Source organism: Mixophyes fleayi, chromosome 8 (genome assembly GCF_038048845.1).
Source record: "Mixophyes fleayi isolate aMixFle1 chromosome 8, aMixFle1.hap1, whole genome shotgun sequence".
NCBI lineage: Eukaryota > Metazoa > Chordata > Amphibia > Anura > Limnodynastidae > Mixophyes > Mixophyes fleayi.
Genome location: NC_134409.1, coordinates 131518293 through 131533448, shown reverse-complemented (window position 1 = coordinate 131533448; position 15156 = coordinate 131518293). Strand labels below are relative to the sequence as shown.

The 15156-nt window shown below is 41.8% G+C and overlaps 2 protein-coding genes across 3 annotated transcripts in view; one reads left to right on the top strand and one right to left on the bottom strand.

Moving 5' to 3' along the window:
• PRKAR2A (protein kinase cAMP-dependent type II regulatory subunit alpha) overlaps positions 1-4978 on the bottom strand; it is a 29039-nt gene extending 24061 nt beyond the window's left edge. Inside the window, exon 1 of the mRNA XM_075183591.1 lies at positions 4490-4978. Coding sequence (XP_075039692.1) covers positions 4490-4751 — 262 coding nt within the window. The 5' untranslated portion in view covers positions 4752-4978. The remainder of the gene's footprint in view (positions 1-4489) is intronic.
• An 89-nt stretch (positions 4979-5067) lies between these two features.
• Positions 5068-15156, top strand: part of LOC142099746 (rab GDP dissociation inhibitor beta-like) — a 118298-nt gene continuing 108209 nt past the window's right edge. The window contains exons 1-2 of one of the 2 annotated variants that reach the window (XM_075183587.1): positions 5068-5167; positions 6283-6363. The gene's annotated coding sequence lies outside the window, so the exon portion shown is untranslated. Of the gene's footprint in view, positions 5168-5343; positions 5374-6282; positions 6364-15156 lie in introns of those variants that run through there. The other variant, XM_075183588.1, reaches the window with a different exon arrangement.

Sequence of the window (15156 nt, the reverse complement as noted above, 5' to 3'; positions counted from 1 at the left end):
TTGTGTATGCCTCTAGTCAGAACCCCAATAGAACAAACGATGACCAACTTACTCTGCAACCATAGTTTGCTATTAAAATATAAATGTTAGTATATATTTAAAAAGTGTGAAGAAAGCAGGGCATTAAATCCAAAAGAACTCCATGTACATACTGGTGTTTTCATGTTAAATACCCCAAAAAAAAAAAAAACACACACACACACACACACACACACACACACAATATAAATATAGCCATTATATAGAAAGAAATGTAAACATTTCAGGGGTAATTCATCCACTGTGAGCCAATCACTAAGGACAACGCATTGGAGAAAGTATAATCAAGTCTCTGCTTCTCTATTACTGCTCAGTGAAAACAATTCTATGCATAATAGTTTTTATTAAAATGACTGAACAATGCTACAAAGAGCAGTGCAATGAAATCACATACAAAAAAAAAATAGACAAGGATGCTTCCAATTATCAATACATATGGTATGTAAGTATTTAGTTTTTCAGCAACGCATTTCTATCAAATTTAAACATTTGATTACCTAGTCATTCAAAACAAGAAAAGATGTCAATCAATCTGACATCCTACATAGATGGCAAAATAAGACATGCTTTATTAAATTTAAAGACCTGGACTGTAGTATAATATGGTTTTTGCAGGTGGTGATTAGAATCAGGCCCAGGACCTCAGTTATTCCAAACAAAGTAATGACATTTATAAATTGAATCCAGCTCAGCTTTTTAGTATTGAACACTTAAGATATAAATTATGGAGAGAGCATCAGTGAAATATATTCTGAGACATATGTAAAAGTCAATGAAAAGAATGAATTGGCTTTATTATTATGAAAAAAAAAAATATGTACAAAGCTGCTTAAAATTAATTCCACTTCAATTGATTGTGATGCTATTTTCTCCATAGTTTTAAAAAGGAAAGAAATTTTTCAACCATACCAGCTATGGTCGGTGGCGATTGCCGACACAATTGGCTATACTGTGCGAGTGTGTATGCAAGCAAGGGAATTTGAGCCCTTACCGCTATACACCACGAGTGGGTGTGGGCAGGGCACAGAGGATTCAGGTTGATATAGACTGAGTGCAGTGGGAATGGGTAGAGGACCACAGCTACTATACAATGTGTGGGTGGGGCAAGAGAGGAAACTTTAAACAATGAATGTACTGAATATACCTGCACAGATCCACACAGATGCTGCCCTCTGTTAGCCTGTACACAACCCAACAAGTGTGCTATATAGTAACCATGAGGACCACAGCCATTTGATTTTGATAAAGAGAGGAATCTTGGCCAGGCCTGGCAGTAAAAGCATTAATTTTTTTAAAAAAAAAAAAACAACTTGCATTTCTCAGATAAATGTAGCGCTGATATTGTCATAAACTTTAATCACATCTTAATTTAACAAATTGTAACCAGTCCTAAAACGTCATGTTCTATGCATCATTACACAGAACATAAGGCGCAGACAGTCAATCAGGTGTGACCTGAGCAAACATTTATACCAAAATACCCATGCAAGGAATAATCCTTGCTAATATACATATATACTAAGCTAGTGTAAACATACATTGAAAAAAAGCTGTAGGCTAGCGTAATTTAACTAAAGTCAAAAACAGAAAATATGGAAGAGCATTTATATGTATGTGCTTAGTAAACTTTTCATGTGCACTAGATGTCTTTCAGGAGACAACTTATACTTTCCCTTTCACCTATACCTCCTAACAGTTGCCTACCAACTTTGAAGCAGTGTTCAACCTACTAAAAACTGGGATTGGAGAACTTCCCAAAACATGATCAGAAGTCTGACTGTTTACTGGAAAGAACTGCAGTAGTGACCTTTATATTTTCTCTTTCTACCAATCAGCTCTATTGCTTCCTCATTGCCATGGAGATAGCAGTGCTTCTCCTGCACTGTGAAAGCTCTGAATGTAATGAGGTCAGGAAGTGCAGGGAAAGATGAAAAAAATTGATTAAGCCTGGCTTCTTTCAGTGCCTTTTGAAGCAAAAGGAAACTATACAGGCACAACGTTAGCACTAGTCAATTTTCCTGGCTATGTAGGTTTTTTTAGAATGTGATATTGTAAGATGAGTTTTGAAGTGTTGAATTTATTAGAATCACAACTGAGCTTGATGCATGTACATATCAATGTTACTATTATGCCATAATTTAAAGAATATACCATATTCATACAATACCCCAACCCCCTATCTCACAAAGTACGGGCTTCACAGCTACTGAATCATCTCAATCATAACCCTAAAAAGTTCCACACCCACAAAGCTCAGCAGGTTCTTCAAGACTAACCAAACTCAGTTTGACAGTAACTGCTGCAGTTTAAACTTAGTAAATATGAACTCTTTTGCTTGCATGATAGTTTATATTTTATACAGTACAGCTAAACAATGCTTCAGTACAGACATATTATGTATGCAAATACCCTAGTTGACCCCAAATAACCCAATTGTTTCAAGACTGTTACAAAATACATTTGTTGAGTGATAACATTTGTGTTACAAGAATGCAATATGCTTAGCAGAGCCATATGCCAGAGCCTTTATCTTCAAAATGTCACATATCCTTTTGGATGGACTCATTAGCACCACGCTGATGCAGATTATTTTGATGGTGTGCAGGGAACATCAGAGTGCCAATCTTCAGCTACTTCTCTATCAAGTGCCGAAAATACTATAACATATCGGGCACTGAAAGTCAGAGCAATTTAAAATGGTGAGTGTATTAAGTCAAAGAAAAGTCACACTCCCACTCATTTCAAACAGGTAACGTGAAGGGGATTAAACAAAAGACATAAACATCTATAAAGCACAACTCTGTTACAGATATGATGAATAATCATGAGTAGTTGTAGTTTTAATTACAAATTACAAAGATGTGTCACTATATATACACTCCATAACACCCACCTCCCATATAATTATACCACATAATGCTACCTTATAAGGAATAGTTACAAGGCTTAAGGCTTTGTAATATATAGTCTAAACAGTAACATTCCACATAATCTGCAGAATTATTAACAGGAACATATTGCAGAAGCCAAAATGTAATAAACAAAATAACCAGCTTACATATTTCAGTGCATTGCTGCATCATGTAAAAGTCAACATAATTACTAATGTAGTACAGATTGTAGGAGACAGGGTCTGGAAGCTTGAGGATCAAAGCAAATATGCATTGCAAAATAAAGCGATGCATTTACTTACAATGTTCTGGACAGCCACACATTTCCATTTATTTTTCACTGTGGATGCACCTTTCACTAAGGTGACACTTGAATTAAACAGACTATGTTCTAAAAACGTAACCTGTACTATGCTAAATGCTGCAGGCATCACTTTACACACAATTACTACAATAATGGGAAAGAGCTACAACACTTGAACCCATTGAGAAACCCAATTACAAGGAATTCTAAAAATGATTACAGTACACCAATCAACAAAAGCCATTGACAAATTTGTACCACAAGCTTTATATACTGACAGCACTACATCAGGCACAAGAGAAACTCCCAAAAATTTTTATTTTTTATTTAAATTAGCAATAGGCCCCGCTTAAGTCACTATGTTCACAAAACTATCATCATCATTTATTTATATAGCGCCACTAATTCCGCAGCGCTGTACAGAGAACTCATTCACATCAGTCCCTGCCCCATTGGAGCTTACAGTCTAAATTCCCTAACAGAGACACACACTCACACAGGCCACAAGTCACAGTATTTCATGTTTAAATGCATCAACTTACCACAGAGTGGTTAAAATATATAGGCTCTGTGATGCACATTCATAACACTAATCATACTGCAGACACATTGCACATCATTTCTTAATATAAACCTTAACAATGGTTTATCGATCTAGTATTGTCCATTACATCTGACAACTGCCTTTTATGGATTAACTGTTGCAGGTCCCTTTAAATATACCGATATCATATTTGGATGTAGCTGGATTGTAGATCTCCCACAAATGAGCAAGTTGAAACAGAGGTGGGGGGTGGCAGATGGTCTGTTTAACCCCCTCCTCCAGAAGGGAGACCCACCCTCCCCATTCATAACAACCACTGACAGATGACAGGACAGGGGGGTAGTTATTTGTAACTAGCAGACAGTTCAGTGGCCTTACACAGATACAACCCCCCCAACTCACAGCTTACTCAGGGGAATATACCTCCCTCCCCCCTTCTCACAACTTATACAGCTGTCAATGTGCACTGAAACTAATGGTAAGCTCATCCTCCCATAGTGACATGTCCCTAGCAGCAAATGAACTAGACTTGGACAACCTCAGGTTGCTGTGGAACTACAGTCCCAGCATAACTCACATACTTCAAGAGGTTCTGCAGCAGACAGTGAACACGCCCCTCTATGGGACACCACCAGCATAGGGGGGGGGTAAAGGCCTATCTGCCCCCAGCCTAGAGGGGGGGTTACCAGGCACCCTGCCTCGGCCTCTTACGTTCAAAGTCGGAGTCGTCGTCCTCATCATCGTCCTCCTCCCCGTTAGACTCGGTCTGCATCGCCTCCCCGTCAAAGTTGACCCCTCGGGTGTGAGGCCGGGGGGGAGCTGCAGCCCCGGCGCCATCCTGCAGCCGGTTCTCCTTCAGGCGGGTGAAGTAGTGCACGGCGAAGTCCACCAAGTCCTGCGGTCTCTGACGGAGAACCTCGACCGTGTAACCCTGCAGCAACTCCGTCAGGCCGGGCGGGATCTCGATGCTCATCGTCCCCCGGGGGGCTCCGTCACCTCTCGGATATATATACACACAGTCACCTCCGACTCTCGTACGAAGAACCCCCCCCTCCCTCCTCCCCCCTGACAGGACTGCGCGGCCGCTGGGGGCTGAGGCGGCTCCGGCTTCACCTCACACTCACAACCAAGGACCGGCGAAGCGCAGCGCGCACTGATCCCTCCTGCTGCTGCTGCTTCTTCCGCCGCCGCCGCCAAAAGGAGGTGGAGCTGGTGGAACTGGTGTGAGGGTGCGCGAGCGCAGCAGCAGGAGGCGGGAAGGAGTGGGCCGGCCCATTGGTGGAGAGGGAGGGATGAGTCACCGACGTCACAGACTTTGCTTCCGCTGGGGATTATTTTATTATTATTTTTTATTTATTTATTTCTTTACAGTCGTCGCCTGGCTTCATTGTGAGTGAGTTGGAGATATGACAGGGGGAAGTGAGGAGGGTGTGTGTCAAAGGTGGGGATTTATTTGCATGAAGGCCTTCCTACCTCACGTTGGCCAATCACAGTGAGGCTTCGGGCGTGTAGCCACGCCCACTTTGTGGATTCATCAGTAGCTCTGGCGTTGAGTGACGTCGCAGTCAGGGAGCAGATTCCCTGAGGTGAAGATGGTCAGTGATAAACCATGTACTGAGATAGGCAGACTGTGGCTCCCTAGCTGCTGAGGAACTACAAGTCACAGCATGCCCTGCCATAATCACATGACATTAAGAAATCATAAACACAAACACTATATACAACCCCTAGCTTCCCAGCTGCTTTGGAACTACAAGTCCCAGAATGCCTTTCCAGCCAGAAGCAGGCTAGGGGCATTGTAATTCTACAATAGCTGAAGAGCCATGGGTTTTCTACAAATGACAATTATGATTGCCACTTGTGTGCATTATTTATTTTAAATAAAAATTGCACAATATTTGATGATTTTGTGTATTAACAACATTTACCAAACAGTGAAATATCTGGGATTGGAAGTTTTTTAATTGATGCTGCCAACATTTAATTTTTAACCAGATTTTTTTCATTCTTAATTGTACTCATTTAAAGCGGACCTGTCACCTACACATCTTGTAGCTTGTGGGCTGAGTCAGTCCAATAGCTAGGAACCAGAGACATCACTGTCTGACTAATATTCATGAGGCCTGACTAATATTCATGAGGTGCTGGTCCCTAAGGAATGCATCAATAGTCTGGATGTAGCATGTCTACTTTAGAGAATGTCCACTTTGTATTATGCCGTGGGGTCAAGCGCTCAGGTTCTACCATCCTTTTAACGTATATGTTTTAAAAGTATACTGAATCAGCCAGGACTACAGGGAAGGGTCCTCCAATGTAATACTCAACAGGAACATGGCTGATTCATTCGTGCTGCACCTGATGCTTTTTTATGCAAACAGTTGGAATTATTAAAAGTAAGCTGCATTGGATGGTCGGCATTGGACAAGGCTTGACGAATGTTCATCCAGCTTCATCAACAGCCATTCAAGGCCTGCAGTTTACTTACTAACTTTTCCCATTTTTAGAGTCAGCTGCAGAGCCAACAATGATGACCATCTTCCAAGCCACCAAGATCCCATGGGACCTAGACGGGACTGCTAACTAAGGTAAGCAGCGCTAATTGAGATAATAATATACCATTGCGTAGATGGCATCAGTGAGTATCTAAATGGGGCTATGCTGTGTAAACCAGTTACTGGACTTGGGCACTGATCTATATATATTGGTCATGAGAATTGGCCTCTGTTCTGTATGCCGTTCACCAGAATGCACTCTGCCATGTACACTGGCTCTAGTCCATACACTGGCTTTTTGCTATGTAAGCAAATCACCAGAATGCACTCTGCTGTTATTGTCATTATTATTAATATATTATTATTGTGGTTTATTTATATAGCACCCATCATATTACACAGCACTGTACAGAGAATATATAATCATTCACATCAGTCCCTTACAAACTCTACACCAATAGGGCCTTGGTCAGAATCGAACTCACAACTCCAAAGATGGCAAACTGCAATGCTAACCACTCTGCCACCGTACTGCCAGTGCTATGTACTACGGTCACCAGAATGGACTTTACTGTATACATTAGTCACATTAATGAGATTTGCTGTGTAGACTAGTATCCAGAATATGCTCTTTTCTTGTATACATCTCATACTTACCAACTTTTTTAAGTTGGTGTCCGGGAGACTCTCTGTAGCAGGTGGGCGTGCGGGGGGCGGGGCGCCGAAATCGCGTCATTTTGGCCCTGCCCCCGCGACGTAATGACGCAAATCGCGTCATTTGACAGCGGGGGGTGGGGCTAAACGCCGCGATTCACCGAGAATCGCGACGTTTGGGATCTAATTCTGCCCACTTCACTAGGAAGTGGGGCACTTCCTAGTGAAATGGGCAGAATTCGGGAGATTGCCATACTCGCCCGGGAGTCCGGGAGACTCTCGCAAAATGCGGGAGTCTCCCGGACATTCCGGGAGAGTTGGCAAGTATGATACATCTGTGAATTCTTGTCAACAAAGATTAATTTAATAATACTAATAGAAGTCTTCATCTTAAAGCTCTGGTCAGTTTAGAGTAAATAGGCAGTGTTTATTCCTGGAAATTCCAGCGGAAAACATTTACATTACAAGCTTGCATGTTTTTACTCTCCAAACATCATTTCATCAGCTATTTATATTTGAACCAGAGATAAAATATTTGTGAATCTGTAAAAAAATTGGAACATTTTCTCCAATATCACAATCAGTGGCAGCCAAACAGAGGAAGATTCGCTCCTCTATTATGTAAAATGTGAAACTTTAGCTGGGGAGACTCATAGAGGGATGGAAATGAGGTTCTGGAGGTCTGTTTGAAAAGTTTAAATATTTATTTTGGACTTGTGATGCAAGAAGTTTCTAGACATGTAGATTATAGCAATTCCCCTGCATCATTATGGTACTAATTCCGCAGCGCTGTACAGAGAACTCATTCACATAAGTCCCTGCCCCATTGGAGCTTACAGTCTAAATTCCCTAACATACACACACACACACACACACAAACTAGGGTCAATTTTGTTAGCAGCCAATTAACCTACCAGCATGTTTTTGGAGTGTGGGAGGAAACCAGAGCACCCAGAGGAAACCCACGCAAACACGGGGAGAACATACAAACTCCACACAGGTGTCATATAGGAAATACCAGGGCATTTTGTAAACTCAGGTCATCTCTGCCACAGGCATTGCCTGGATGGCAGCGACCGCTTGACTGAGCATAGATGGGAAAAAATCGCGCAGGATCTATCTACGCTCCATCGAGCTTACGCCCATTGTTGGCCTGGTTCTTGAGGTCCTGTGTGAGCTGCTTTTCCGGCCTGTTTGATGAAGAATGAACTTAAATGGTGATAAATATCTCTCTACTGCAGAAATCATTTTTAAAAGAAAAACATTCTGCATCAAGTCTCTGCAGATGTCTGATCTGCAGGCTGGTAGTTACAAATATTCCCCATCTACATAAATGTGCGGCAAGCAAGCATTAAGTGTGAAAGACAAGCTGCAGGGAGCAGCTGGTTACCATAAGCAATTATCAGGTTGAGAGTGAATGCAAATTGCCTGTTACACCAAGTGTTATCCATGGTCTGACATCACGCAGAAAAAAAAATTATGCTTTAGCGAAAATCTATCACTAAGGACGAAGTGATTTTTAGAGCTACAGACTGTGCATTTAAAGCAGCTGTTGGTGTCGGGAATAATGCAAATCCGTCCTTTTAGTGTTTATCCCAAATATCAAACCATCTCTAAAAGATTAGGTTAAATGCCAAAAGGAATCCCATTTAGTTTATTAAAAAAAAAAAACAGACGAGAGGCAGAAAAATGATCAGCGCCCGAGATAGATGATCCTTCTGGCCACACTATGAACTGAATCCAAAGGAAGTGCTCTCATCACCATCCCACATGGCAATGTTTACCAGATTAGCCATGGAAAGCCATATAAATATAAGAGACACATATCTCATGGTTGCACTGGAGTTTTATTTGTATGTCTATATGGATACAAAAAACGTGTAGGGATATAGCTTAACTAATTGTATTACCTCTCAACCTGAACCCTTTTCACACTGTGATTATAGCACGCCTCTGGTTCCACTATTTATTTTCCAAATTGCAATATTCTGAGCCACGGAGGAAGGGAAGATCAGAGCTCCCTTTTGTGCTGTACTTAATTTTGAAGCCCTAGACCGCCGGTTGCTGGGGATGGCATTTTGTGGCTTCAAACGCCTCTCGGTGTTGGTGGTCCCACAACACGAACTTTATTCAGCTCCCGGATGACCACGGACAATGCCCTGTTGTCTTCTCAGGACAGTGGTCAGAGAAGTTGGCAGGTTGGTGCAACATGGATTGCAGTTAGACGGGGCCCGGCAGCTGAGGGGCCCACAGCAGCTGCTATGTAAACAGTTACGGCAATGACCAGATCCAGCTTACTTAAAAATGCTTTTCTGTAGTTAAATTATTCAACACAAGGCAATTGCAGTTGGGAAATATGTGGGGAAAACAGGAGGAGACTTTTGCACTGTGAGTTTGGATGGCAGCACGCAGCATGTGTAATTCCTGTGTGTCCATCTGATATCCCCATTCTCACAGTTGTTCCAGATTGCAAACACATGTTATAGCATGCATGCGCAACCATCCTTTCTATCACTCGGCACTTACACCCTTCCTGTAGCTGGTGTAAATGGTACGACTGAAAGTCACATACGTTAGAGATTCCCAAAGCTTGACTCGGACTCTGCTGCGTGCGCTCGAGCTTGGCACACCTTTGCTGTAAATTGACTACGTGCATACGCCCATTCCCCTCCCTATTGTGCCCATAAAATCATAGGCTGTCGTAAGTGTCCTTTAAGCTCAAAGATAAATTACATACACTTGCATGCTCTGGTATATAGTCCTGTTCTGGGCATGCGCAGAGCAATTGAACGCAAAATATGGCACATATCTGCATTTACGTTCCTTAATGAATCAGGCCCATTAACTTCAGGAATGAAAAAACTTAAAGGCTCCCTACCTCCATTCATTTTTTTCATATGCGTTATTTAATGGAATTATTAAACAAATATATTTCTATAAACATTTGTGCATAAAGGCTTTTAGTACATACTATGCTACAAACAGCAGTTAAACAGTCCATTTAAAGCGCTATGATTGTTCTTCTTGTCCTTCCAGTCATGGCTCTGAGTAGTCACTAACTTACCTAATACCAACAGAAGTCAGTGTCTCTGGCACTGTTAAATTAGTTGCCCCCAGTTTACCTTTGAATGGAATGAACTTTGCAGGTTGTTGCCGCTTAATTCTATTATGTGACAGAACAGCAAGGCTACTAAAATGCTCTCTACCAAAAGTGGTATAGGTGATGGATGGGATAGGGCTTAGGGCACCAAAGTCCAGACCTGATTCCAGCCAGTACTTATTTTTCTTGGCAGTCATTTGGACTGACGTCAATAATTCATGATATTTAAATATCAATTAATTCAGTCCAGGTTACTGCAGTTTGAAGCTAAGCAAAGTTCAGGAGCAGAGCATTGATATAACGTGGCAACCATGAGCAATTCTATCAAGCGGTCGAGCGCCCCCCCACCCCCTCGCAGACTGTCATCTCCAGCATTACAGGAATCAAACTGACTGATCGAGCTCTCCCCCCCCCCCACCTTCACCCAAGATTGGGGAATTTAAATTGACAGCGTGAAATTGAAATTAATGCTGGCGGCCTGAGTTCCTGGACATCTAGCTCCGGTATCAAAGCATCGCTGGTTGTCTGTAATACCTCACCAAAAAATGTTCAATAGCTTACACTATTGCGGCTCCTATGAGCACCTGTAACTTGAAAAATAAAGGAGGTGTGGGAGGGGTCCTATTAGAAAATATGTTATGTTAGGGAAAATAATATATTAAAAGTTATTAAAAAGTCATGGTAAGATGACTAGAAATGGACATGACACCAGGAGCTGGCTAGCAAATTTTAGCCTAGGGTTAAAATTGCAGGTAGCCCAATGACCCAGTTCAAGGTAGCCCACTATGGGACCGGCCCTGCGGGCAGATGCTCCCCAGCCCTGCCAGCTCCTGCAACAGGAGCATCCTTCACTTTGGCTACTCTGGTGTGTGTCCAGGTCAGATGAAATCCATCTGTTTGCACTTATGATAAAAATGAAAAACTGAACGTTAGATACAGCAGAGGTGGTACCATAATGTCAGAATCTGATCAGGACAGAGTTGTTTCAAATACAGTACATTACCTGGAAAAGTGGGAGGTTGGCGTTCAAAGTCTGCAGACTATTAGTAGAAATAGTAAAGAATATTATAGGTCATTTTCAAACTGCAGATGCTTAGGTCATACGTTTTCATTTTGTTTGCATGTGCAGTGACAGGATGTGAGGAGGGGAATGGAGGCAGCAGGAAGTCAAAGACTGAGAGTTATATAGTGGAAGGAGCAGGGTCCCCCAGCAGCACAGAGAATATCAGGAGATGAGAAATGTTTTAGTGAGGATAGAGTACTAATATGAGCCTCTAGTTAAACTGGTATAGGAAGACAGTGGCTCAGAAGTGCCTGTATATGAAACAAAGGTCATATATCCAACTTCTTTTTCATGCTGTGCTTCTGCTGTGGTCCCAACAGTCCAATTTTTAATGTGACAGTCCCAATTTCTGATGCAAAAAGAGATATGGCGTAGCTAGTCCGGGGCACATGGCTTGGGCATATTGAGCTATTGCTATGCTCAATTCTTCACACATGTATTTTTTTGTGTGAGTGTTATGCATACTTGCCGAGACTCCCGAAATTCTGGTTGGTCTCACGGACTCCCGGGAGAGCTGGCAAATCTCCCGCATCCCGCAATGGCGATTCGCATCATTTTGGCCCCGCCCCCCACGACAAAACGGCATATTTGAAAAAGTGGAGATGTTGCCTGTAGCAACCAATCAGATTCTAGCTTTCATTTATTTAGTACATTTTACAAAATGACAGCTAGAATCTGATTGGTTGCAATAGGCATCATTTCCACTTTCTCAAACCCGAAATTTAGTAAATATACCCCCTAGTATGTACATCCTGGCTATGGGGCTAGTGTACAAAGTCTACATGCACCCCTACCTCTAAGAGGATTTCCTAGGAGCCACATCCTTTAATCACATACGCAGTTCAGTCCCTTTCTCCCCTAGATATTGTGTAATCCTCCCAAGACTGTGCCAAGTCATAACAGGATCTATTTACATGTGAAAAACTAGCAAAAAAAAATAAAAACCCTCCAAACTGATGGAAGTAATCCTCACAGGAAATAGACACCCCTGCCAGCAGGAAGGTTTAGTGAGCCACTGGGAATAGATTCTGTGGTAAATTACATTTTCTTTGGCGCAGCGGAAGTCAGTTCCTTTATGACAGAATTTTTCTTGTTCACTTCACTTATTTTGTTTCTTACAGACACAGAGTACATCTGCAGTATGAAAGGCAAACGTACACTCCCTTCTCTTGCCCTGTTTATTTCCTCATGAAATAATAATAACCTGCAGATCAAAATTATAGTTTTCGCCTGTGCTTGGCGCTGAGTAATGCCAATTTCAACATGGAAATTTTTGCAGCAGAATAATACGAGGAGTGTCTGTAGTCCTGCTACAGGGAGGAAAAATACTCTCGTGACGCTTTTGTATTTATTCACAAGATTGCCCGTATGATAATTATATAGAAACGGTTGATTTTTTTCCTTTATCGTGTACCTGTCACATCCAGCCAGTTTGTGGGCTGGATCAATATTTAGCTTCTGATTTCACTAGGAAATAGTGCTATCACTGAGGCGTGAGGCACAAATGCCTTATGCCTCTTTGATGTCTTAGGTTCCTAGTGATTTGATAGGCTGCATTCCCATGAATATTGGTTCAGCCCACAAAATGGCTACCTCCACAGTGACAGGGACACTTTAAGCGCTCATTCATACCTATCCACTATTAATGCTCTTTTCATCCTCAAACGAACACCTGAAATAAAATTAATGTTTTTTGTGGGTTCGTTCCCACCATTATGCATATTTGCCAACTCTCCCTGGATGTCAGGGAGACTCCCTGAAATAGGGATGATCTCCCTCACTCCCTGAAGAGTCTGGCATTCTCCCTGATGCTGAGCCAGTACAAGACGTGGTTGGCTTCGCCATCTTTGGCATGATAACACAGTTCAGAAATTGTGTCCTATGTCCATGTATTGATGGCTATGGAGGTGGCCATTTTCATGGAGACCAAGATTTAATCAAAGACTGACAGGTAAGACAACATGACTTCAGTAATGGAGACAGAAATGTAAAAGACACTTCAGTCTCTAGAGATTCATTAGCTGCTTTTCTTTAACGCATAGTTGTCTACTCTCCCAGAATGTCTGGGAGACCTCTCGGGAGAGCAGAACAACCTCCCGGTTCTCGCCCAGGCAACAGATATGTGGTGGGGTTGGGGCTTAATTATGCAAATATTGCGTCATCTTAGCCCCGCCCCCTGCTGTAATTGGCCAAAATTGTGACAATTGTTTAGGGGACAGGGCCAAAATTATGCAATTAGTCAAGCCCCACCCCCACACACCCACCTCCACCAGGATCTCTGTGAAGCAAACAAAGAAAAGTTGGCAAGTGTGCCATTACGGTGAAAAATTTAACACCTCACTTAAAATTTTAGAACCTGACACATTTTTTTTATTTACTTCATTAACAGTACACACACTGCCAGTGCAATAACTTGTCTGCTATGCATGAAACATACACTACTAAAATGTGTTTTCGTGCATTTTTACCTATTTCCCAGGGCATATGTGAACGAGCCCTAAAGTGGGGCGAGTAGTGTCGTAGAACAGGTATAGCTACAAATAGACTGCAGTGGCCCAGAACATGTTATAAGTGAGTTACATTGATTTAAAACGGCTCCTCTTGTTTCTCCTAATGACATAGAGCCAAGATTTCTCATGCAGATAAAGATATTTAAGTGAGTTTCAAAGGGAGAAATTGTAATCAGGTGAATAATCCTGATTTTATCGGTGCTGAGCTCATCCCCCTGCAAAATTACTTGATTCTCAGAGGCAGGAAGAATGTCGGTTGTACCTCCCCTCTGCTTCGTAAATATAGCCTTGGGAATAAATACATGTTGTAACTATAATATGTATATTGAAATGTTATACTAAAAAGACTCATAGCCACCCTGGCCCTGTCAATAACTGTCTGTTCCAAATTTCATGCCAACCTCTATAATCTGGTTTCCATTTTTCAAAACAAAGCAGAGGTAGGGGTAGATTTACTAAAACTAGTACATTCTATAAAATGATAGAGTGTGATTGGTTTCTATGGACAATAGGTACACTTTTCCTTTTTAGAACGTTTAGTTAATCTATCCCTTAGACTACAAAATCAGTTTGCATATACACTGCTCTAAATATGCCTTGAATAGACATAAACTCCTGTGTGTATGTACTCAAAACCCTCGGCCGACCTGTATAACTACTGCCCCCTGCACTGTTTAATGAACCCAATGTCTGACATCTGAGTATCTGTGCATGAATTTCAGTATTGGCTTTCTGAAATTGCAGTGTTCTTCACATTGAAACAGTCACCTCTGTCTTGCCTCTTGTTTTATTGGCTTGCCAAAGCCTCGCAGACTTCCAGTAAGTCTCACCTTTTGGATGACGGCCTGGTGTATTTATAGAACACGAAGAGTTTATACAATTTAATTAAGATCCGTTGTTTGTTTAAAGTAGGTTGCAAAGTGTCTTTCTTGGTGCAGAATCATAGAGCAAGTTGGTATTAGTGTTCCCACGACCGACTCAGTAATCCGTCTAGCAATTCACTAGGAACCAGTGGCAGGACTGGTGCCTCATACCTCAGTGATGTCTCTAGTTTCTAGTGATTTGGTTGGCTGAATATTGGTTCAGAAGCTGCAAATCAGGTTGTGCCACGTGTGCAATCTCTTCCAATGGAGAGTATTGATATGCTTTGGGATTGATACTGTTAAATATATATATTAAATGTTTTGTTACTATGTCAGTAACCTACCACTTAATCTATCTTCCCCATCCAAAGTTTTCATGTCAACCAAAGTTATTGATGCGGAGGACAAAGCAACAATCAGATCTTCCTTTGACCTCCCTCATCGGTGCTGTGACACCCTATGCGCTATTCTTGTATGTATGGGTTCAAACACGCCCTGTTACATTTTGAAGAATATGTAGCTGACGTGAGATGATTAAATATTTAAAATAAATACATTATTGTTCTGTGACCACTGGGTGGGAAAGTTGCCACTTCAGGGGTCCCGATCTTGATAAAGACCATGTTCCCTACTGCTCGGGGGGTCATGAATGATTGGTAGCCTTTGGGAGGGGGTGCACTGCCTGTTTTAAATTAT